This window comes from Juglans microcarpa x Juglans regia, chromosome 8S (genome assembly GCF_004785595.1).
Source record: "Juglans microcarpa x Juglans regia isolate MS1-56 chromosome 8S, Jm3101_v1.0, whole genome shotgun sequence".
Lineage (NCBI taxonomy): Eukaryota > Viridiplantae > Streptophyta > Magnoliopsida > Fagales > Juglandaceae > Juglans > Juglans microcarpa x Juglans regia.
The window spans coordinates 9,359,479-9,381,793 of record NC_054609.1 but is presented as its reverse complement, the minus strand read 5'-3'; the positions used below and the strand labels follow the sequence as shown (position 1 = coordinate 9,381,793).

The following is a 22,315-nucleotide window of genomic DNA, read 5'->3' as shown; positions in this document are numbered from 1 at the left end:
CTAGTTCCAGCACCTAGAAAACCCATGGATGACCCATTTTAGCAAATGGCCGCCACCCTTCAACAGTTCATGCAAAGTCAAACCACCATAAATAACCAAACTTCTCAAGCCATCAATGACATAAGGAATAATTTGACCAAGCTGAACACAACCATAAATGCAGAAGAGAAAGGAAAATTCTCATCTCAATCCCAACCAAATCTTCAAGTCCAAATTGTTGCTATAGAGTCTTCATCATCTTCTGAAGCAAATGTCAAGACTTGCAAGGCCATAATAACTCTCCGTAGTGGTAAGGAGGTTGATACATTGAGTAATGAATTTGGCAAGAAAGGTGAAAGTTCCGATTCCAATGCACAAGGTAAAAATTCTGATGTTGATGTTTATTTGGAACCAAAGGTAACTCTTCCGACACCTTTTCCTCAAAGATTGGTTCCTTTACATAAAGATAAACATCATGCTGAGATTTTAGATATTTTTAGACAAGTGCGCATTAACATTCATCTTCTTGATGCCATTCAGCAAATTCCAACATATGCAAAAATTTTGAAGGATTTGTATACGGTTAAAAGAAAACTTAATGTGCAAAAGAAGGCATTTCTCACGGAACAAGTCAGTGCCATTATCCAATCCAATACTCCTCCTAAGTATAAAGATCCAGGTTCTCCAACAATAGATTGTGTTATAGGAAGCTCTAAAATAGGCCAAGCACTACTAAACTTAGGTTCTAGTGTTAATTTGCTTCCTTACAACACATATGAACAACTTGGTTTGGGAGAGTTGAAACCAACTTCTATCATTTTGCAATTAGATGACCGTTCAATTAAAAAGCCTAGAGGAGTAGTAGAAGATGTATTGGTGAAAGTGGATAAATTTTATTATCCCGTTGATTTTGTACTATTAGATGTTCAATTAACTCCTCATTCTGTTTTTAAGCACCCATCATTTTAGAGGGGCCATTTCTGGCCATTTCCAATGCTTTGATAAATTGTCGAAGTGGCATCCTTAAATTGACTTTTGGAAATATGACGTTGGAGTTAAATGTGTTCAACACTTGTAAGCAACCACAAGATTTGAAAGAACCCCAAGAAGTGAATTGTTTGGAATCTTTACTTGTTGAAGAATTTTTTTTATTAGAGCAAGAGAATCAAATGGAACATGTTTTACCTAGAGCCTTAGAAAATATTGAGATGTTGGATACTAATGCAGTAAATTCTGGTGCAAATAAAAAAAAGGACTCATTGTGGCGACTCAAATTTAAAGACCTGCCACTTCAACCCATAAACCAGCAACCATCAGATGAAGTCCTTCCATCTCCAGTTTTGAAACCACTACCTGAATCGCTGAAATATGTTTTTCTTGGGCCAACTAACACTTCTCCATGTATTATCTCATCTTCTATGTCGATTGAGCAAAAGGAGCAACTCCTACTGGTCCTCAAGCAATATAAAGGAGTACTTGGATGGTCAGTTTCCGACATCAGAGGAATCAACCCCACTATTTACACACATTGAATTTTTCTAGAGGTAAATTCATCACCAACTCGAGAGATGCAAAGGAGGTTACGATGAAGGAGGTGGTTAAAAATGAAGTCTTGAAGCTCTTGGATGTAGGTATCATCTATCCCATATCGGATAATCAATAGGTAAGTCTTACTCAAGTAATTCCTAAGAAATCTGGGATTACTATTGTAAAAAATGAAAAAGATGAGTTAATCCCCACTAGGACCACCACTGGATGGAGATATGCATTGATTTTAGAAAATTAAATGTTGTCACAAGAAATGACCATTTTCCATTACCATTTTTAGACCAAACTTTGGAAAGAGTTGCGGGCCATAGTTTTTATTGTTTTCTTGATGGTTTTTCGAGATATTATCAAATTGAAATAGCCCCTGAAGACCAAGAAAAAACTACTTTCACTTGCTCGTTTGGAACTTTTGCATTTAGGAAAATGCCCTTTGGACTTTGCAATGCACCCACCACATTTCAGCAATGCATGTTAAGTATTTAGTGACATGATTGAGCATATCTTGGAGGTGTTTATGGATGATTTTCAGTTTATGGTGATTCGTTTGATGCATACCTTACTAACCTCACTGTTATCTTAGCTCGATGTGAAGAGAAAAAACTGCTTTTAAATTTAGAAAAAATCTCATTTTATGGTGCAACAAGGTATTGTTCTTGGTCATATCATTTCAACCCGAGGCATTGAAGTTGACAAGTCCAAAATTGATCTAATATCGATGCTACCTATTTCAAAATCAGTCAAAGATATTACATCATTTTTAGGACATGCCGGGTTCTATAGGCATTTCATCAAAAACATTAGCTCCATATCGAGACCTTTGTATGAGTTGTTAGCTAAGGATTGTGTTTTTAATTTGACTAATGCATGTCAATTTGCTTTTGAGTAACTTAAATCGATGTGGTCATTGCACCTATAATTCAACCAACTGACTGGTTATTGCCATTTGAAATCATGTGTGATGCTAGTGATTTCGCCATAGGTGTTGTCCTTGGTCAGCAAAGAGGTAAGCTTCCATTTGTGATTTACTATGCAAGCAAAACACTTGATACGGCTCAGAAAAATTACTCCACCATTGCGAAGGAGTTGCTAGTAGTTGTTTTTGCTTTGGATAAATTTAGAGCTTACATTTTAGGCTCTCCAATCATTATATTCACTGACCATGCAGCCCTTAGATATTTGCTCACAAAGAAAGATGTCAAACCTCGACTAATTAAGTGGATTTTGCTATTGGAGAAATTTAATATCAGCATCAAGGATAAGAAGGGAGTGGAAAACGTGGTTGCCGACCACTTATCTCGACTCATTGTTGAAAATTCTGAACCTTCCACTCCTATTTCAGATTCATTTCCTGATGAACAACTTCTAGCTGTTGATTCCTTGCCTTGGTTTGTTGATATTGTAAATTTCTTGGTAACAGGACACACCCCACCACATTAGAGCTCTCAAGACATCAAAAAGTTCAAATTGGAGGTCAGATCTTTCTTTTATGATGACCCTTATTTGTTCAAATATTGTTTCGACCAAATTTTAAGGAGATATGTGCCTAATTCTGACATTCCACACATATTAAATTTATGTCATGCTAGTGCGTGTGGATGCCACTTTTCAACTAAGAAAACAGTGGTTAAAATCTTGCAATGTGGTTATTATTGGCCCCAAATTTCAAGGATGCTTATAATTTTTGTAAAGCATGTGAACCATGCCAAAAGTTAGGTGGGACCTTTTCCATCTTCTTTTGGCTATCTTTACATTTTTTTTGATGTGGATTATGTTTCTAAATGGGTTGAGGCAATACCATGTACGACCAATAACAATCGGGTGGTCTAGAAATTTTTGAAAGACAACATTTTCACTCGGTTTAGGATACCAAGGGTTTTAATTTGTGATGGAGGTTCCCACTTTTGTAATATACCATTAGCGGCGTTAATGAAAAAATATGGAGTCTATCATAAAATTTTAACTCCTTATCATCCTCAAACCAATGGCCAAGCTGAGTTGGCCAACCGCGAGATCAAAGGCATTCTTGAAAATACAGTCAACCTAAATAGGAAAGATTGGTCTTTGAGGCTTTCGGACACTTTATGGGCTTATAGGACAGCTTTTAAAACTATCCTAGGTATGTCTCCCTATCATTTGATTTACGGTAAAACGTGTCATCTCCCTATTGAGCTAGAACACAGGGCTTATTGGGCTGTCAAATACTTTAACTTTTCTACTAACAATTCTAGTGTTTTGAGAAAATTGGAGTTGAATGAATTAGAAGAGTTGAGACACGATGCCTACGATGACGCCAAATTTTACAAGGAGAAAACTAATGCTTTCCATGATAAGCACATTCTGAGGAAGAGTTTTCTCCCCAATCAAAAGATTCTCCTCTATAGCTCTAGACTCTATGTGTTTGCCGGTAAATTTCAATCCAAATGGAGTGGTCCTTATATTGTTCATACAGTGTTTCCCCATGAGGTTGTTGAAATCCTCAATCCACACAATGGATTATAATATCTTTAAGGTTAATGGACAGGAGATCAAACCTTTCCTTGACAATTTTTCACCAAAGGATACCACTATCCATTTACTAGACCCTGACCCTCCAGTCGAGTCTTGATGTTTGACTTATCTGTCATTTTATTTCGATTATTTCTTGCATTTTTCTATTTTTGCTTTTTAGTTTCTGCAAGTGTGTTTTCTCTCTTCTATTTTTCATTGTTCTTCTCTTGTTATCTTTTTCTTCTCAGACAAGTACCTTTTCTTTCCCCTTCACTACCACCTTTTTATTGTTTTTTTGACATTCTTTTTTCTTTTATCATTGAGGACAATGATCATTTCCAGTTGGGGGTGGAGAATCTGATTTTTCTTTCACATGTTAGATGTTTCTCTTGAATGTTCACTTTTATGAAACTTTTTGGCTAAATTTTCACCTTAAGGTACTTCCATTCCCACCACTTGGTCTTCAATAAATTAGAATTGTGGAATCTAATTTTTGCAAAGTTACTGTTTTTAAACTTCTCTACCTAAGATCATACAATGGCAGCCTTGGGCTACACTAATCTCCATTGGTTCAGATTTAAGTTCAACACAGGAATTTGTAATCATCTTAGCAACTCAAACTTAGGCAATGTAGTCCAAAGCTATTGATTGATGACCCCAATAGACACAAGCAAGTACTTTTGTTGTTTTGTTCGATGTTAGTCAGTGGTCTTTGTCCAAACAACTAGCAAGAACTACAATGAACCATGTCTTAACGGCCTAGGAGAAGTGAAGGAGAAACTCCTATGAAAAAAAGAAAAAAAGAAACACACACACACACAACAACAACAACAACAACAACATTCGCAGGTACATTGAAAAAGACCGCCTATAATCGGGATTTTTTTTTCTTGTAAGAAAGGAAAAAAATCTTTAACGTGTGATAGCGTGAAAGCCACCACTGTAATGGTTTTGAATTGGAGGAAAGGTCTTTTGGCTTTTCTTGAAAAGTTGCTAGTTTGAGACTACTATGAGAAATCTTGAAAACAACGAATGGTAATCTGTTCACACACTTGATGCACTCAACAATCTGTAACTTAAATACATTTCCCTAGTTTAAGTTCTTGAGAATTTTATAAACCTTTGTGTTGAGCTATAACCTGGCCTAACTACGTTCTAATGCCCAAGACTTCAATACGATTTGATCTTTTGTAGAGATTTTTGAGTTCAGTGAACTTGGAGGGCAGCTTAATCCTTCATTTCTTTTTGTCGCATTGTTTGCTATAGACTAGCAAAGAGCTAGTTTGGGGGTTGTGATAAAATGTTAAAAATGCATAATTAAGTTGTTTTAGTGAATGATATGTTTCATCAAATAAGAGTTAAGCAACTTAATTACACATCAAATTTTAGTGTCGGACTCCAGATCAATCAATGCCCATATTTTGCACACAAAAGTTTCACATTTGCCTCCAAAATAATTAAACATTCATATCATACTTATATGTGCAGGGCATATTTGGAAAGAATGAAAGCAGATGTCATTATTGGAGTTAAAGTCTGCTAAGTCATGAAGGATGGAGAGTGAGACAGCCAACCACATGGTTAGAGCAGAGTGGGATTCTCGCATGTACGAGGGCATGAAATGGAAAATAACGATGAGCATGTATACGGGCTACATGCTGGAAATCAGAGGGTAGGCACTTGATGGAAGGGAACGTGCAGACGTGAACCACTCAGCAACTCTTAGAGCTGAGGAAATCAGGTGAAGTGTGTTGGACGTGGAGCATGGGACCAGCAGCAGAATCAGGCGGAAGAGGCCTCGTTTTCTCTGGGTCGGTTGGCATTCTAGTGGTGGAGCAATTTTTATTTTCTTGCATTATTTTCTGTGGTTTAAGTAGCACATTGAGACGAGGGAACCAGTTTTTCTTTCTATCGGCAATTGTTTGGGTCGTGCCCAGTTTTTTCTTTATTTTCGGAAATTTGTTTTGTTTTAGGGTGGACTTCTTTTTCATTTTTGGCAGTTTTCTTTTAGAGAGGAACTTCAGATGTTAAGGTTTATTCTTTGTGGGCATTTTGCTAATCTAAAGATGATAGGTTAGATTTTTAGCTTGGGATTCAAGGAGTAACCCATGACTATTTGGGGTTAGATTTTCTTCAATATTTTGTGATTTTGATGATTAACTTGTTGGATTATATTTCAATTTGCATCTAGAAAGGATTGAGGTTCTTGGTTCTTGGGTTAGCTCAGTTGTAGGCATAAATGCACAATTGATACTTGAACAAGTAACAAGACTTTGATGGTTTTCTTTCACTATTTTATAGTTGTTATATAATCTGTCAAATAGTTTTATTAGGCTAAAACAATTGTGGTTCATTGTTATATTATCCGACCATAATTTCTAGATATGAGAGAATGGTTGAAAGAAGATGAAAATAGAAGTAAATCCATCACCAAATCAGTGGGCGAAAGTTGCATCCCAAGTGTTTGTTTTATTATTTCTTACAAGTTTACTTCAATTTCTATACATTTCCTCTAAATCTCTTGGTTCTTCATAATTTTAGAAACATAGATTCACCTTGATTTTCAGTTTTACTTGTGCTTGAACTTCAAAACAACCAATAAGTTTACTCTTAATTCAGTCCACACTTCCTTAGTAAATTGCCCCCATTTTGGTGTCGACATAGTTAGTGGTCAACCTTTGGAATTTATTTCTCATTTCTTACTTTTTTTGTTCATTGCTAGATCTTTTAGTTTAATGATTTCTTATCCTTTCGAAATTTCTTGTCACCATAAATGGTAATATATTGTCTTGCGAATATGAAATATTTGCTTAATTCCCATTGTCCCTGTGAATTCGATCTTGAGATTTACCTTGGTATTACTTTGACAGCTTCTGCACTTGGAAGTCAAAATTATAAGCTGATCACCGACATCTGGCACTATAGTAGGACTGCCATCTTGAGATTATAAAATCTTAGCAAGTTAATCCTAAGACTACATGCATGATCATATGCAATGACAGCTACAATGATAATCAATGTATGAAAATGCAACGTGAATAACCCACATTCCTCAACATCTCCATTCCCTTTCTCCAATTTATCCTTATTAATCATATGCCATGGTTTCCCTTAATTATAAACCCATGCGCACATCCCAGTTCTCTTCATCACAACTCCGTGTAACACTCTTCAGTTTGATTTCTTCTCAAGAACACTTAGACTCTGTGTGACCATCCTCCACCTTAAGCTTCTCTAGACTCAACCATCGAGAAGGCAAGCCTAGCAACCCAAGACCGTTACATCTCTTCCGAGGATGTCAATAGCATAGTGTCAACCCTTCGGGACACCACTTCTTTTTGTTAACACCAAAGTGACTAGAGGAGTTAAACTAGGATAATTCTTCATGCCAAACTTGGGGTCATGATTTACCCACCAAGATGTTTTAGAAGAAAGCTCGACAATTTTTGCACATGTTGTTAATAATTAGTACAATGGTGAGAGTATTCGTGGAAATTCAGATATGTTATCAAAAGGGAATGATCCTAAAATGTTAACCACATTCATGAATCATATAATTAATAAGTATAGTCGAGAGGTAACTTGTCTAAGTGTACGTACTAAGTGAAACAGTGTATTGTGAAATTCAATCCTTATGAGAAAATAAGTTTCGTTCAAGTTATGCAACGGAGAAGTAAGTTTCCTAAAGAGTGAATTAAGAAAGTAAGGAAATTTGTCCAAGACTCTTGACTTTGCAACTAAATTACTTAGGAAAATAAAATATGTACTATAATAAGCTTTGATTTTTTACCTAAATTGTAAATTAACCCCAATTCCTTATAGACCCCACCTAGTGTCTAAGAATCTCAAGAAAAACTCACCCTTTGGAACTATTTCCATCCAACATCGTGCAAATCACTATTTTTCCAAGTGAGGGGAAGGGTTGGCTGGTAAGGAAGATTCCCCTATTATTGCTATTGTTGTTCATATATACCTCATGTCTCATTGCAACATTTAAGCTTGAAGATAACACTCCCTAGTCACTATTTTTTTGCCTAATCACATTCTACCTACCCTCGCACTTGTTGGGAAGTTCTTCTTCATATGGTAGGTTCAAGTTATGTCCATCATCTTGTTCAAGGTAATCAGGTGCCCCTGGATTGCATAAGATCATGCCAACGAGCCTTTTGCTACTAAAAACCAACATTACTGTCACAATATTTGGCTAACTTATATAGTAACCATTAAAGTTATGGCTCCCTGGTACACCTTCGTGCCAACAAGCTCATGTAGCAATGCTGGTGGTGATGATAGTATATCCTCCTCTATCTTCATATGTTTTAATTCGAATTAGTACAACATGAATGCGGAGGGTTCCATTGTCAACCAACATCCTCTGTCAATCATGTTCTTGGTTAACAATAGATTTTTTTCTTTACTCATAAGGAACCCTTTAATTCTTGTTAATTACAATTCTTATCACCATTAAATTATAATCGCAAACCATGTGAAATGAAAATTAAAGAAAGCATCGCATTTCACTATAATTGTAAATTTAGTCCATCCATACAATATGTACGTCACTACAAGAAAAATGAACATTTATAACAAATCATTTGCGATGAGAATGACTATTTCTAATGAAAATATACTCATTTGGGCAAGAAATCGTCCTTTTAATAGGAAATAAATAGCCACAGATAAATAGTTTTCTTGTAATGTGTATAAACAATTAAGGTAAACAAGATTAATTATTACTTTAAATTTGGTCATTATTAATTCTCCTCAAAAAAAGTTGGTTTTGAGGGTGAATAATCCTAACACCAAACAATACCCCAAAAGACTTTTCTAATATGAAATACTCTTCTCCTAGGAGTGTCCTTTAAGGAGCCTTTGGCCCGTTCAAACAAAGATGGGAAGTACTTTGGAGCATATAGCATTACTCAAATACTTTGTCTTTAGAGTTTTGGAGATTCAAACTCAAAGAATCTTCCATGCCTCCATCCAAAGAGTCTTATTAAGAAGATGATCCTTGAAGATGGGAAAGAACTACAATCACCACAGGAGATTCATGAGGCTGACTGCAATTATTTTTTAGAGGTGATGTCTTCTGATGGGGAGATAACAAACTTTAATTGAGCACCATCATTTCTCCAATAATTTTAGATGAGGACAACATAGTGTTGTGTCAAACTCCATTGTTGCTGGAATTTAAACAGGCCTTAGCTGGCAAACCTATTGATAATAGCCTGGGCCCAGGTTTGTAGCTCAGCTTTCTTCTTATATTGCTGGTATGTTGTAGTAGATGACCTTTTTTAAAGGCAATTCTCTACCACCCTTTTATTACATCCTCCTTTATAGTCACTAAACCAAAAGAAGAAATTCCCAACAATTTTTCTAAGTTTTCGTCTATTAGCTTATGCTTAGTGGTTTGTAAGATCTTCTCCAAGATCTTGGCTGGTAGGCTAGCCTCCTTCCTGCCTAGAATGATCTTAGTCTATTATCTCTAGCCTCTAGGGTTGAAGTATGCATGAGACAATATCTATTGCCGAGGCAATGATCCAGAGCATGAACAAGAAGGTGAGGGGATGCAATATAATGATTTAGGTGGATATGACTAAAGCTTATGATTGAAAGGAGTGGGGTTTAGTAATGATTGTATTTGAGGCATTTCATTTTTCGGAATTCTAGAGAAAACCGGAGTATGGCCTCTCCTTCCCTTTCAGTAGATGAATGGAACATATAAAGGTTTCTCTATATCACCTCTGTATCATTTTATTATTGCAATCGAAGTACACTCAAGGTTATTGCATAGAGCTTTTGAAGAGGGCATCATAGTACCAATTCAACCAGAGTAAATGTGCACTAATCTCATGTCTTTTATATGAAATGATGTCTTCATTTTCCTCAATGGAGCGAGATCATCCTTGCAGGGTTAAAGTCCTCTAGCTTTATGAAAGAATATCATGGCAAAGGGTCAACAAATCAAAATCTGCTATTCATTTTCTAGCTAGAGCCACGAGAACTAGGTAATCGGTTGGGATTAACTCCATGGGATTTCAAGAGGCCAAATTTACATGCATCTACTTATGAGCTTCCCTCTATACAAGACAAATCAAATCCTGATTGTTTGAACTTTAGTATTGAAAGTTGGGAAAAACTGGCAGGTTGGAAGTCAGCTCTGTTATCAAGTGGGGGAAATGGAAAATGATTTATACAACATTTTTTACAATACTTTATACAACTATATTTTAATTTAGGGGTATTTTTGTAAAATATCTTATAAAAGTAACATCATTTTACAAAAATACCCTCATTTTATAATATTATTGTGCAATATGTTGTGTGTATATCATTATTCGGGAGAAATTGGGCCTCATCAAACACATCTTGTCAAGCATTCTTGTACATTTATTATCAGTACTTAATGCTCCTAAGAAGACTATTAAAGAATTATTCATGTTGTTTGCAAACATTTTTGGGAAAGCTTTGAAGGAAAAAGGAAAAAGAAGTGGGTAGCTTGGGAGAAAATGAGTATGCCTGTCGAGAAAGGTGGTTTGTACTTTCGGGATCTAGATGAGAAGAAAAAGCTCTCCATATGAAGTTTGCTTAGAAATTTCTCTGAGAAACCCCAATGGTCTATGTTCTTCATGTGCAAATACTTGCATCAACCTCACCCATTCTTGATTGCACCTTCATGAAGAGATTCCAATATGTGGAATATAGGAAATTAGTGAGAACCTTGATTCCAAAACTTATTAAAGGCACAGGCTGGTTACTTAAAGAGGAAAAATTCTACTCTTTGTATGAAAGTTGGACCAACTTAGGTCCCCTGGTGGAAAAAGTGGAACATTTTATCCTTATTAACTTGCAAGTAAAAAGGGTGATCACTTAAAGTGGTTGCAATAACTCCAAATTGATCAAACTGGTGGGAGAGCCTTTTGCACAGCAATTGAGACAAACAAATATATCTAAAAGAAGGATGTGACCAACTAATATGTCCTCCCCTGGCAAAATCTACATGCATCTACAGCCTGGTCAACCTCTAGACTACACAGGCCAAGGGTGCAGGGCACTATGTGGGTGTGGTACCCAAAGTTTTAAAAATCGTTTCGTACCAGCCGGTACGGCCGATATTTGCCGTACCGGCCACTGGGCTGGTACAGATACTATTTGTATTTCGTATCGGCTTAAATACCGGCCGTACCGGCCGTTTCGGTCTAAATTTCGGCCTGTACCAGCCAATATTTCGGCCTTCATTTTTTTTTTTTCCATTTTTTCAAACTACAAGTTCATTTTTTGACCCCCAATTTAGACTAGATTATTTATAATTTATATATATATATGTATGTATTTATATATAATTTATTCATATATAAACTATTATTTTAGAATATAATTGTTATATATATTTATATATATAATTTATTCATATATCGACTATCCCGAAACGGTACCGGTACCAAAATATTTCATTCCAGTGCCTTGACCGGTACGCCATCCGGTACGGTATTCAAAATATTGGTGGTACCACATATGCCTTCAAGAATATCAATATTCATGTGAAATGTTTGTTCAATGGACTGGCTTTTGATTGCAATATCCAGAAATTGACCATACTCTTGGCCTCAAAATGTAACTACTACTAGCACTCGAATGTTGAATCCTTGGACCATGTATTGTAGTCAAGCGAACTAGGATTTTCCCTGTGGGATTTCTTTGCTAACTCTTTGGGCCTGAGACTAGGAGTATGGAACTAGGCAAGAGGGAGTGAAAGTAGCATTAAAAGCCCGAGTAATTGTAGAGGTGGTGGAGTCATTAGAGATGAAAGAGGTTTTGCTATGACTTTGATACAAGAAAACAAATTCTGCATATCATACTCTCATCTCACTTTCATTCCACTGCATAAAGTATTGCCACATTTTACGTAATAGGATGGGAGTGTGATATGTAACATTACTCTTGGTACTCCAAGACTATGACTGAATCAAGGGCGTTATTGAATGGACTACTTCTCTGCTAGTGCTTCAACCTTAGAGACAAGTGGAAATAGAAATGAATTCAAAATTGGTGGCACAAGAAAGGGTTGGTACAGAGGAAGGGGTGAGGGAGATTTGGTACTATATTTACTCAACAGCACAATAGTTCACATCAACATTTTCCCACATGTAATAGGTTGCAAATTGGATGACAAAAAAGGGAGCAATACCAACTTCATGATAGAAATGTTTTTGTCGAAGTGATAGAAAACATCATCAACAACTGCATGCTTAGTGTCAATATTTTAAAGGAAATTTTCAACAACAGGTGTCTGATCCGGCCACCAAATTGTGGCAAAGATCTGACCACCACTTAGGTTAGCAAAATGTAGCCAACCATGTAGTGCTTAAATCCAACCAACCGCATGATGGTTGAGATCAAGCAACCCCATCTTGGCCACCACATGCGTGGCCAAATCTTATAATGAGATAGCAAGAGTTGGCCACCAAGGGGCTGCTGAGTCCTAACAACCCCATGGTGGCCTAAGGTTGGCTAGTCCGATTTGGTATGATTGTTGGATTGGACCGGTTGGTCTTGGTCCAATATTTAGGAAAATTTCGATTTTCAGTCTGGTCTCAAGGTCAGATTTTTCCACCTCGAACTAATCACACTGGACCTCATAAATATATATGGTTTGTTTATAATTTTTTAAATAGCTTGTTATAAGACAATTTTTATGTAATAAGTTGTAAATTCTAAAATGATGTAATTTTTTTTAACATCATTATTTAATATAATCCTTACTTATGTACTTGTTACATTTTATATATAATTAAAATACATACAAAAAAGTAACAAGTATAGCCGGGTATATTTTCAAAAATACTTAATTAGAATATTTAGTTAATATATTTAATTACACTACACTTCACTTCTTTAAAACACTTGAATATATTTTATATACTATTAGCTATTATTGGGCTATTAACTATTAGCTAATGTTTCAAGTTTCTAAAATAAAGCACCCACTTAATTTATGCTTTTATGTACAAATTACTATTATTTGAGAACAGAATTGAACAAATAGAAAATCACACTTGTGTCTATACTGAAAGCGGCCTCATTTTAGAGTGATTGTGCACTTAAACACATCTCTTTGATACTAAATTAAATTGAACACTCTTTTATGAAGGGTGTATAATCCCTTCCTCCCTTAGTTTCCCCTTTCGTTTCCCCCAATTACCTTCTCTCACTATCTCTCCCTACAACCTTGCCCCTTGAACCCAAGCTCATTGTTGCCACACCAATTTAGTCTTTGCTTCCTCTGTTACCGCCTCTCTCTATCAACTCAAGGTGCCATATCACTCCTCCTAGACGTCTTGATTTTGAGCCTCTAACATGCATGAACCTCTATATATATACGAGTAATGTTATATACCACACTGTCATCTCACTTTCATTCCATTATATAAGATGTGGCACGTTTATCACTATTGGATGATAAAAATAAAAGTAAGACGGTAGTGTGGTGTTTAGAGTTTTCCTATATATATATGCTACTTAGTCATCCCATATGGACCACTAGACCTAGCATGTCATATTAAAAAAAACATAAATTTATTTTTTATTATTATCACCAGTATTAATTTGTTATCATGATAGTAAGCATCTGTAGAATGATTCATTGATTACAAACAATTATCAAATCCCTTAATAAACCTCCCAAAATGTACCATTCTGTTCAAGATCAAACAATAATGTTGCCAATAGTTTCAATCAATCAACCTTGTTTCCAAAATCATAATTTCATTTCTATTCTATCGCACTAAAGAAATATCACAACCTACAATTGATGGGCCTTGTTTTATAATCATTGCTGTTAAAAATAGAAAAATGGATCCGAAGAGAATATGCCTAGTAATTGAGGAAAAAAGAATCTTACATACGTTCCTTTTTTTTTTTTTTTAATATGACTTGACATTGCTACGTGGCTGGCTGGCTCCAAAGTTAAATGGTATATCTGAGCGGTAAACTCGTATGGCTAAATAGCATTTTCATATATATATATATATATATATATATATATATATATATACATACATATACACACTAAGAAGTTGATTGTACGTTAATTGTGAAAGGTTAAAATAATGGTCAGAAGTTATCTCGAATTAATCCATACATCTTGTTCAGGACGTGTTTCATTGCTGCACACTCCCGACCTCTTGCAACCAGAGTAAGAGGACTTGGGGGCTAAAAAGGGACCTTCTGATACTTAAGTCTGTAATGATATGTGTAATCTCAAAGCCAAAAGTATTCCAACCCTCCTTAACGTATCTGCCCCCTTTAAATAGAGGATTTGCCTTCCTGGGATCATCCGGATTAACGGCCTCACCCACTATCCAAAATTTGAATCTTGGTTCCTTTGAGTTATCCATCCGTTTTAAGGAATATCTTAATAATCCCAAGATAAGTGGGTGGGCATTCCCTTTAATGATTCAACATGAACCACGTTGGGTCAGGGGGTGTTTAGGCCTTAAGTGTTTTGTTGGGCCGTAAAAGCCCAAGCCCAACGTGGCACCCCGCGGGCCCTTATGGTGGTATTAAAGCCCTTCCAATTACCCCGCGAAATCTCATCACATATTATGTGATGGGACTTTCATGTTAGTGTCTTTAGGCTCCCTCAGTTGTTGAATTGATTCATTCCTCTCTAGTTACCCCACGAGCCCTTGTTGTGTGTCACGCGGTGGGGCCTTCGAATCCATGAGGCGTTGGGCCTTGCGGTTTTTTGGCTACCCTGCGAGCCCTTATTGTGTGTCACGTAGTGGGGCTTTCATGTGCATGAGGCGTTGGGCCTTGCAGTTTGGGACTGCACTTCTTCTGGCTACCTCGCGAGCCCCTGCCATGCACAACGCATTTCTGGAGCAACGCTTGGGGTTCTACTTCGTGATTCCCCCACGATGTCTGTCAGAAGTCAATACACTTTCCCCCTTATCAACTGCCGTCAGTATTTATTACGAAGTGTTGCTTGTTTTTCTTTCCCCCTTCCTATCTTTTCGCGCACTTCTTGATTTCTTACATCTGACCTTTCATGCCCTTTGGCTTTCTTCTTCCTCTTCCTCCATCTCATTCTTCTGTTTTTTATGTTCCCATGGCTTCCAGCAAAGACCAAGTTGTAGGCTCCTCTCACAGTGGTGATCATTCACGACCCCGTGAGCCTTCTACCCTCTCATAGTGGTGATCATTCGAGACCCCACGAGCCTTCTGCCTTGGTGATGGTGCTGCTGCTAACCCTAATATTGAAGGGGGCGCATCTCGTTCTATTTTCAAGGGTCACCGCTGGGTTTCCTCTAGGGGTGCAAATCGGCCGGTCCGGTCCGGTCCCTTGATGGACCAAACATTTTGGTCCATTATTTTTTCGGACCGGACTGGACTGAACACCCATAGGGATCGAACGGACCGATAGCTATCAGTTCGGTCAATCCATTCAGTCCGGCCTATTTTTTTTTTCTTTTCTTAAATCAATTAATAAAAAAATTTTATTTAACATACTAAATTAAACTAAGTGACTTATTAATGTGGATTATGTAACAAACTCAATAAAAAAATATTTTATATGGTCAATGATAATAAATTAGATGAAAATTATATTATTAATTTATATAATTACTATATAATTAACTAATTGATATTATATATTAGTTAATTCATAAAATATTAACAAGTGTTAATAACATATTTAAAATTTTATATTATTAATAGTGATAGGTTAGATGAAGATATATATAAAATATTTTTAATTTATAGGATATTAACAAGTATTAATAATATATTCAAAATTTTATATTGTTAATTGTACAATTATTATATAAATAATATATATATATATAATATTTTTTTATTTTTACTTTTCATTCGGTCATGTCCGGTTCGAAAAAATCCTGGATCGTGGACTGGACCGAAACTTTTCGGTCCTCTAAAATGTGGACCGAGACCGACCGGTCTCAGTGTCGGTCGGTCCGGTCTGGACCGAAATGGTCGGTCCGACCGGACCGTTTATCACCCCTAGTTTCCTCCTTCTTGCGTCGTGAACTGGATGGTGCAAAGGATCATTTCAATATCCTCGACTCGGTGGGGTTGTTGTTGCCTGGCCAGCGGCAAGGAACGGTTGACATTAGAGGTATGGTTATTTCTGTCATCCTCTACTTGGCTATGTTTTCAATGGGGCTTCGTCTACCCTTTCGTACGGCCTGTCCGTGACTTCTTAGGTCTTGCTTCGGCCCAATTGGTGCCCAACGCATGGCGTATTTTGATGGCCTGCTGCGTTTTGTGTCAGGGAGTTCTGGAGTCCACTGGTGATGATTATCCTGATCTCACTATTCGGGAATTCCTTTCTCTTCGTGGATTTAGGCATTTAAATGGATATTTGTGTAGCTTCAGATCCCATAGCAAATTGGTGCAGCTTGAGCATAAATATTCACATGCTAAGGATTGGTCAAAGAAGTTTTCCTTTGTTTAAGGAAGGGGGTGGGAATTTCTAGCAAACGAGGTTTCACACTGGGAATTCCCAATCCGAGCAACTTGGTGCTAGTTCCCGACGAACTTGACCTTGAGGTCATACTATCTCTCTGAGAAAAAGCTCGCATTCGCTTGGTTCAATTTTGGGCGATGGTAAACCTTAAGTCTACTTGGTCTGACACCCTCTTAATGCCCATCAATATCCATAGATTCTTGATGGTACCCAGTCGAGCCCATGTACTTAGCCGTGAGATCCTTGGTGCCCCTCCCCAATAAGCACAGGAGAGGGGTACATGACAGAGATAACCCGGTTTGATTCGTTAGACACCATTATGGCCCAAGCAGATGCTAAGTTGGACTTTATTCTTGATGCCACGGAGGGCTTGAGGTTAAAAGCTCCTTCTGGGTGAGTAATCACTCTGGAGGGTGCCCCTCCCTAGGAGGGGGAGGATTTTATCTCTGTCATGTACCCGGATTTTCTCAATGCACACCATGTCGACAACCTTCCTTCCTTGCTGAATATGGGGACTCGTTTCAACCTAGGGATGCTGGTGAGCCATCTTCTGCTGCCTCGACAGCTTTGGGTGGGAACACTCCTGAACTGCCCTTTATCTTCTCGAATTTATCATTTGCTAGGGGGAGCAAGCTGTCAATTCCTCCCCCCCCCCCCCCCTTTAGCATATCTCCGTGGGGGAGGGGGGTGGGGAAACTTCTCTGACCTTTCCTGTTGGCTATTGTCAGAGTGGACATACCAACAGGTCTCCATTCGGGGAGGGTGACACCATTCCCTCAGCCAACCAAACAACCGAGACGTCAACTCAAGCAACCATTGACCCTTCACCTCCCTCTACTCGGGAGTCGTTGACCCTGGAGGGCATGGCTGGGATTTCCTTCCAGATTCCAAATGCTTGGCGTGGTGCTTCCTCTTCTCAACCAGAGGACTCTTCTCAGACCTTCAGATCACACAGTGATGAAGCTTTCCATTCCATCGTTCTCAACTTACGTAGCATTCTTTCTCCAGTGACTTTATTTTATTTTGTTCTGACTTTGCCTGGATCATTGTTGTTTTATTGGGCTATGATTTTCCTCGTCCTGATTAGGTTTTTGCAGGGAGTTGATAAGTTGGTTGCGGTGCTTGTGGAAGATTGCATGGAGCTCGAAGAATAAAACAACTCCATGCATTCATTCATCAGTAAGGCTCATGGGGCTATTGTTTCTGCCCAGGAGGAGAAAGAGAAGCTGGTTGTGGAGCTTTCTCAAATTGAAGCTACTTACCGGGAACAAGTCACCTCGCTCCAATCCCAACTGGCGAGCACATTAGACGAACCCGCACTGTACATGGCTAGTGCCGCTGAGAGGGAGACCGAACAAATCAGCCTAACCACTTGCTTGAGTGAGATGTGGAGAAAGAAGTGGAGGATCTGCGGATGGAAAAAACTTACTACCTCGCATGCTTAGCTACTTTTGAGGATGAATGGCAAGAAATCAATATCCAACTGAGCGTTGCTCAGGGCGAAAAGGTTAAAGCAGAGCAAGATTTTGCCGTAGCCAAGAGAGCTCTTAGAGAGCACAACCACAATCTCTTGACGCTGAACCAGAGTTGGGAGACTAACAAGAAAACCTTGATTGCTTCTGAAAAGAAAATCTCCAAGCTGAATCAGGAGCTGGGTCGCTTGCAAGAGCAAATTGATCGCCTTATCCCTCAGATTAACTCTGCCTGCGCAATTCGAGACCGTGGTTTTGGGCTTGGCTTCAAACTCGATATCAAACATCCTGAGACTAATCTCCGAAAGTTGAAGTGGAGAGAGATAAAAGCCAGTCCCGCCCCCTCCTCATGTTCCTTGATGTTTTATTTTTAGCATTTCTTGACTATGTTTAAATTTTCGAGTAAAGTGCCCCTAGTAATTGTATATTTTGATACTCTTGGGTTTTGTCAAGCAATATGAATGTTTGGAATTAAAGACTTTGTTCCTTTGTTTTAGTAATGGAGTTGTACATGTATGGGTTGTAAACAAAACTTGTTACAATTTAAGTCAAGTCAAATAAGGGGCAAAGAAAACAAAAGCAAAGACGGACTTAACTTATCTAAAATTCAATTGTGTGGTTGGGCCAATCGTGTGGTGATTTACTCAACCGCGTAAGCCTGGGTGAGTGGACTGTGACAAGAGAGCTGCTTGATTGTTTAGTTATGGCGAGTGGCGTAACAAGAGGGTTCCTCGACCGTTTAGCCTTGGTGAAAAGGTGTAGCGAGAGAGTTCTTGACCGTGTAATCCTGGTGAGTGGAGTATTGTGGGAGAGTTGCTCTACCGCTTGACGTTGGCGAGTGGCGTAACGGGAGGGTTCCTCGACCATGTAGCCTTGGGGAGAAGGTGTAGCGGAAGAGTTCTCGACCGCATAACCTTAGCAAGTGGAGTATGGCGGGAGAGTTACTCAACCGCTGAACTCTGACGAATAGATATAAGAAATAATGAAAGCGAGAGTATGATATGAATAACTGAGCTTAATAAAATCCTTCAGCAAAAATAACGGTACTGTAAAAAAAATGTCTCAAGCATAACAATATCATAACTAAAATTTAAATGTAGAACTGTCTTGGATGTTTAGCATTCCACGAGTGAGGCAGGTCACGCCTTGCTGCATCCTTTAGGCTGTAAGATCCCTGGCGATTGGTTCCTATAACCACATATGACCCCTCCCATCTCGGACCCAATTTTCCTTCTTCCTTAGTAGTCACCCCCGGTCTCTTTTAGCACCAAGTCACTAACTTTGAGGGAGCTCGATCTTACTCTCTTGTTGAAATACCACTCCATCTTCCTCTTGTAGGCAGCCACCGTTGTCTCAGCATTTCCTTTTCTTTCCTCTAACAAGTCTAGATGCTCTTCCAATTTCTTTTCATTTTCATCGTTGTCGAAGTGGAGCTTCCTATGACTTGGTACCCCCACTTCTACAGGTATCATGGCCTCGGTTTCATATACTAAGTTGAATGGAGTTTCTCCTATTGATGTCTTTGGTGTTGTCCTGTACGCCCATAAGATCTCGAAAAGTTCATCTACCCACGCCCCTTTCTTATCGTCTACCTTCTTCTTCGGTTCCCGACTATGGTCTTGTTGGTCGCCTCAACTTGTCCGTTTGCCTGTGGGTGTCAGGGGGATGAATATTTGACCTTGATCCTGAGCTCTGAACACCACTTACGATAATGTACTGAATTAAATTGTTTGCCATTGTCAGAGACAATGCTTTGTGGTATCCCAAATTTGAACACGATTGTATTCCATAAGAATTTCTTCACATTTTGAGCAATCACCTTCACCATTGCCTCAACTTCTACCCATTTTTTGTGAAATAGTCGACGGCGACGATGATTAATTTTGTACCTCCTTTACCCAAGGGCATAGGGCCCACCAGGTCTATCCCCCATTGGGTAAACGGCCATGGGGCCGTCATCGACTTCAATTCTTCTTGTGGCATACTCAAAACCAGTGCATGCAGTTGGCACTGGGCATATTTTTTCACAAACTCCTTTGAATCCCGCAAGGCGTTGGGCCAATAGTAGCCTGCGCTCATGACTTTCACCGCCAATGACCTTCCCCTTGAATGGTTCCCACAAATGCCTTCATGTACTTCTCTCATCACATATTCTGTCTCCTCCTTCGATATGCATCTTAGCAATGGACTTGAGAAACCCCGTTTGTACAATGCCCCGTCTATCAAGGTGAACCAAGCTGCTTTGTTTCTTACTTTCCTCGCCTCATCCCAAGAAATGGGTAGCTCCCACTCCTTCAAGCATTTGATAATTTCATTTGCCCATCCAGGAAAACTTCCATCGATACCAAAAATTTCTTCCCCTATTGCTGCCACATCTACTTTCTTAAGGATTACTTGCCATGGCAACATCTGCTTCTGCCCTGCCGAGGTTGTTCATACAGCCAATCCGCCTTCCAATTGTACCCCCCCCCCCCCCCGGGAATTCGTTCACTCTAAAAATACTAGAACTGACGGGATTTCTCTTGGACGTGATGAAGGTACCTTACCAGTTTTGGTCCCTTTGTTGAATATTCTCTCGTGACCTGGTCAACTACTACCTGAGAGTTTGCTTTCATTGTTATCGACCTTCCTCCTGATATCTCAGTTATGGTCAATCCCATAAGTACTGCCTCGTACTCTGTTTCATTGTTTGTTACCTTGAAATTCAACTGGATCATGTTAAAGGATTTCGCGCTGTCGTCCACTATTATATGCACGCCCGCCCTTCCTCCTGCCCGACAGGATAAGCCATCAACATATACCAGCCATGGTTCCATTTCGAGCATCTTTGGCATCTCCTCGGGAAAGTTCATTAATTCCACCACAAAATCGGCTAGGACTTATCCTTTGACAGTGGTTTTAGGAACATAATTGATGTCATATTCGCTCAACTCGACTGACCATTTCACCAGTCGCCCCAAAGTGTCTAGCCTTTGGAGTACCTTCTACAAGGGTGTGGATGTGATGACCCTTATGAGATGGGCTTGGAAATAAGGGCGTAATCATCGTGCCGATGTCACCAAAGCGAAGGCGATCAACTCTATCTTTGGGTATCTTCTCCGCCCATTTTAAGGCTTTACTGACATAATACACCCTCCTTTGCTCTTTACCATCATCTCTAACTAAAGCGGCAGAAACAGCATCCAAGGTGGCGGCCAGATACAGTGACAAGGGTTCCCCCTGCTTGGTTTAACTAAGTAGTGGAGAGTGGGTTAGGTATTCTTTCAACTGTGCAAATGCTTCCTTACATCGCGTATCCCATTCTTGGGCCTTCTTTAATTCCTGGAAAAAAAGGATGCATTTTTCCGTTCAACGAGATACGAACCTGCTGAGGGCCGCTATTCTCCTTGCCAGCTCTGGACCTCATTAAGGGTTGTGGGTGGTTTCATTTCAATGATTAACCTGAGTTTCTCGAGATTCGCTTCGATGCCTCTCTCAGACACTATGAAGTCCAAGAATTTGCCCGACTGAACCTCGAACGCTCACTTAGTTGTGTTGAGCATCATTTTGTACTAGCCTATCACATCGAAAGCTTCGTTCAAATCTTCCAAATGCTACTCAAACTCCATGTTTTTTACCAAAAGATCTTCCATATACACCTCTATGTTCCAGCCTATCTGATCCTTGAACATTTTGTTAACCAGTCTTTGGTAGGTAGCTCCTGCATTCTTCAATCCGAAGGGCATAACCCTGTAATAATATCGGCCCCGGTCAGTTATGAAGGACGTTTTATCCTTGTCAACATGGCTCATTTTGTGGTTGTACCTAGAGTAGGCGTCCATGAAGCTCAACACCTTGTGACCAACCGTGGCGTAGGCTATCAAATCTATCCTAGGGAGAGGCAAGCTATCTTTTGAGCAGGCTTTGTTGAGGCCTGTGAAGTCCACGCACATTCGCCACTTGCCGTTGGACTTCTTTACTAAGACCACGTTTGGCAACCATTCTGGGTACTGAGTCTCCCTAATAATCCCCTCTACCAACAATCTATCCACTTCCTCTATCATTGCTTTGTACTTCTAGGTGCTGAGATTCTCTTTTTCTATTTAACAGGCCTTGTGTCCAGGTTAACATTCAGCCGGTGTTATATTACCTCATTGCTGATTCCTGGCATATCTTGATGATTCTATGCAAAGATGTCTTTGTGCTCCAAGAGGACCTATATTAGGAGGGTCTTTTCATCGACTTCTACTTACCTCAACGTTTCCTCATCCCTCGTATCTGCCTTCATCATAAAAACCTCAGGAGGAGGCGGTGGGTAGGTCCCATCGCCAATATCTCGCGGCTCTACCATTTTTACATC

General features: G+C 39.0%; 1 protein-coding gene across 1 annotated transcript; it reads left to right on the top strand.

The window, feature by feature from the left end:
• The first annotated feature begins 45 nt into the window (after window positions 1-45).
• On the top strand, window positions 46-948 carry LOC121244208. Its single transcript, XM_041142231.1, has one exon. It carries the CDS (start codon window positions 46-48, stop codon window positions 946-948), a length of 903 nt encoding a protein of 300 aa, XP_040998165.1.
• Window positions 949-22,315: the final 21,367 nt, after the last annotated feature.